The sequence below is a fragment of the Gracilinanus agilis genome, unplaced genomic scaffold (assembly GCF_016433145.1).
Source record: "Gracilinanus agilis isolate LMUSP501 unplaced genomic scaffold, AgileGrace unplaced_scaffold41494, whole genome shotgun sequence".
NCBI classification, from domain to species: domain Eukaryota; kingdom Metazoa; phylum Chordata; class Mammalia; order Didelphimorphia; family Didelphidae; genus Gracilinanus; species Gracilinanus agilis.
The window spans coordinates 2,117-5,826 of NW_025375238.1; the positions used below are offsets into that span (position 1 = coordinate 2,117).

General features: G+C 40.2%; 1 protein-coding gene across 1 annotated transcript; it reads right to left on the reverse strand.

Moving 5' to 3' along the window:
* Nucleotides 1-1,893: 1,893 nt before the first annotated feature.
* FGFBP1 (fibroblast growth factor binding protein 1) lies at nucleotides 1,894-3,079 on the reverse strand. Its single transcript, XM_044684073.1, has one exon. The coding sequence runs from the start codon at nucleotides 2,797-2,799 to the stop codon at nucleotides 2,089-2,091; it is 711 nt and encodes a 236-aa protein (XP_044540008.1). The 5' UTR covers nucleotides 2,800-3,079; the 3' UTR covers nucleotides 1,894-2,088.
* Between the last annotated feature and the right edge of the window lie 631 nt (nucleotides 3,080-3,710).

Below are 3,710 nucleotides of genomic sequence, written 5' to 3' on the forward strand. Positions count from 1 at the left end.
AAAATGATTCCTATAGTCACAGTTTGTAAGACTTAGAACTTGAAGATCAAGTTGAACAACCTTCATTTAACAAGTGAGGAGACTGAGACTTGTCAAGGTGACATTGACAAGGTAGCAAATGGTAAAGATGGGATTTGAATTCAGGTCCTTTGACTTGTCTTCTCTCTTCTTTTATCTTTTTCCTCAAACTATACCTAGAATAGGGAGTACTCTTGGGAAACATGGACTCTCAACTGGTAAATGGACTCAAACTGATAATTCTTCATAAATCTTCTTATTGATTTCCAAGATAGACATGAGGGATAATTCTTCAAGGGTGTTATAACATTTATTAGCTAGCGCTATTAGATAGGATTAAAATATGAATTAAACAAAAACAAATATCACTGTTCACAGTACCTTTACACTCTTGGGAAGATGGTATGCTATAATGGGAAAAGGTACCTGATTTAGCATATGGAACCTGGGTTCTAATCTGAGCCCCTATCCTCCCTTCCTTCCCTTCAACTATAAGACTATAATAACAATATGGGGAAGGGAAAAGAGAGTCATTTCTTTATTCTTCAGCTCCCCATCAGTAAATGGGTCTAATAATGCCTGTTTGGTCTATGCTACAGAAGTGGGGAAGAAAAAACCCCATATAAAGCACTAGACAAATACTAGCTATTATTATTCCCTGACCTCGTAGCAAAAGCCTGTATCAGAGGAACATGGAGGAACTGATGCTTCTAAATGGCTTTAAATGTGACCCCTTGCTCAGAGACTTACATCTCAATAATTATCAAAACTGGAAGCAAAGAATGAAGCTTCAAAGTCTTCTCAGTGATAAGGTGGGTCAGATAATGCAAAGAACTATAATGCTATTAAATGACCTGCCCAGTTTCATCCAGCAGGAGATGCTACAGCTGGAATGTGAATTCAGGTTTTTCTGGCTCCAAGGTTCTGATCACTACTCCATGATATCTCTAGCTAGTTACAAGGATTTAGGAAGCAATTCTTCTTCTTTTTTTAAACCCTTACCTTCCATCTTGGAATCAATACTAAGTATTGGTTCCAAGGTAAAGGAACAATAAGGGCTGGGCAATTGGGGTTAAGTGATTTGTCCAGGGTCACACAACAACTAGTTAGTATCTGAGGTCATATTTGAATCCAAGACCTTCAGTGTTCAGACCTGGCCATCTATCCACTGACCCAAACTAGCTGCCCCAGCCATTGGGATACCTCTCATATTTCCTACTATGAACTTCTCCCTGACACAGTCTTGCTCAATCCCACCTTGTTCCTCCCTCTATGGTGACCTCGTCAGCTCACACAATAGGCTTCTGTTGTCCTGGGTTCTTGATCACTCATCTATGGGAAAGCATCCCAGATCCTCCTCCACCTCTTGGCCAGTTCAAATGTGACATTAGTGCTGCTTGCCCTGAGGCACTAATGTCACTAGTTATGGCTGTGGAGAATAGTCTTCCTGAAATCCCAATCTACAGAGAGAGGATTGTTTGCCCTCTCTATATCTACCCATCATGTTCTGGTCCTATTATTATAGCAGCCACAGACACAGAGAAACCAAACATTGGCTAATATATATTTGTAAAACTTTATTATCTTAGCCAAGCTGGGGTACCTGACCAGGTGAAAAGCAATAAAGGTTGTCAGAGAGTGAGTGCATTGCACTGAAACCATCTCTTTGGCCATGCTGAACCCAAAGAGAGACTGAGTAGAACCTGCCGTGTGTGCATGCACACGTACATACATATATGCATTTACTTACATATATTTATATTCATGTGTATACATACATATATAAATATATACACACAAACACATACAACTTCTTTAAAGTCTTTGTAACATCTGCTGGCAATTGTTAGCAGCCTCTATGAAAATAAAATCTAAGGAAATAAAAATTCCAAAATACAAAAAAAAGAAAAAATTACAAAACATATTTAAATACATAGTTGTACTTTCTTCCATTCCAGCACCCTGGAAGTTCATGCTATAAAGGGAAACTTGAATGAAAGCTCTGCAGCACACAAAGAGAGAGAGAGGCTCCAATTTCAGCGCAGGGACTAAGAATGGTGTCCGAGTTTGCTAGCACTTTTTATCCTGTAACATGGTGAGTAGAAAGGTGCATAAAGAGCTCCAGGACTCTCCACAGTATTCTTCTGCCACCCTTCTTTGGTTGATAACCTCAACATCCTCGATACACTTCTCAGTTGTTGATTGGTGACCAGTTGGCTGGACAGTCAGAGTGGTTGGTCTGACAGTGGAAGCGGGTGTTGGAGGATGCTTTTTCCCCTTCTTATCCTGGCTCTTGTTCTTGATGGTGGAGTCTACCATTTTGAGATGGGCACCATGGGCACCTTTCCTGCATACACGGGACTTGAGGACACTCTTTGAATCAGCACAAAGGTTCTTCTGTTTCTGCAGGGCACGACCAATTTGCTTCCAGTAGGCTTTTTCATTGCCTATAAAATTGGGGCAGGAAGAAGGATTGCCTGCATAGGTACACTCAAACTGGGCTTCCTCTCCTTTACATCGTACTGTCAAAGTGATCCCCTCCTTCTCAGTCACTGTCCAGGTACAGGGGACATTGTTTTGAGTGGAAAACCTGCCCCGAGGGAGCTTTTTTTCTCCCTTGGCTTTCTGGCCTCTCTCATTCTTACCAGCAGAGCCAGTCTGTCTCTCCTCTCCTTTCCCATCTTTCCCATGTTTTCTTTCCTTCTGTTTTTTACAATCCACCAAGAACAGCTGTGAGATCAGGAGCAGGAGGGAGAACAGGGCAACACACTTAATCTTCATGCTTCCAACTTGGATATGAAACCTGTTTTACAAAGTCAGATTAGTCAGAGGACCCTTTGCTTTCAGAAGCTTCTCTGTCCTCTTTGTCCCACCATCCCTACTGACACCTTTTCCTTCTTACTAGCATACTACCTGAATGGCTCACCTATGTACTAATATAGAAGGTGAGGGCCTCTGGCTCCTCCAATTGCAAGTGTCACAGTATCACATGCTTGAGGGGTCACTCTCTGTTGGGATACTTTTACCAGTCCAATGTACTTAAAAAAAAATTCTTTTACAAATGCTTCCCCCTAGAGCTTGGCTTAAAGTTAGATAAATAGCAGAATCTTAGGTTCACAGATTCTGAGTAGGAAAAACATTAGGCATTCTAGTCTTATTCTCTAATTTCATACACAAGGAAACAAAGACCCAAAAAGGGGTGATGACTTGTCCAAAATTACACAAATACTAAAAAACAGAAGCATTCCTTGATTCCAGATCTTCTGATTCAAATTACATAGACAATTATTTCCATGATGCCACCCCTTTTGGTTAACTTATTTATTCCTTATTTCACTGCTGTTTGTAACAAATGTAGGGAAGAAAATGTGAATTATACATGAAAATAAAGGATTGTCTCTCATGAAGACATATTCTAGTCAGGGCTTTGCTACTACTGAGCTCTATGATCTTAGACAAATTAGTTTCCCTTCAATTCCCTCATTTATAAAATGAGCAAGTTAAGCTAGATGAATTCCAATTCCAAAATTCTGTTCATCTCTATATGCTAAGAAACTCCAAACCTATGAGTTCTAGGCATTTATGGAGAAAGGGAATAATTTATATAACTATTGAAATTATATGAGAGAAAGACAGAGAGAAGGAGAGAAGGAAGGAAAGGAGGAAGGAAGGAAGGAGGGAAAGGAGGGAAA

Coding starts and splice junctions, on each gene's coding strand:
- FGFBP1 (XM_044684073.1), bottom strand. CDS start 2,799: ATGAAGATTAAGTGTGTTGCCCTGTTCTCCCTCCTGCTCCTGATCTCA.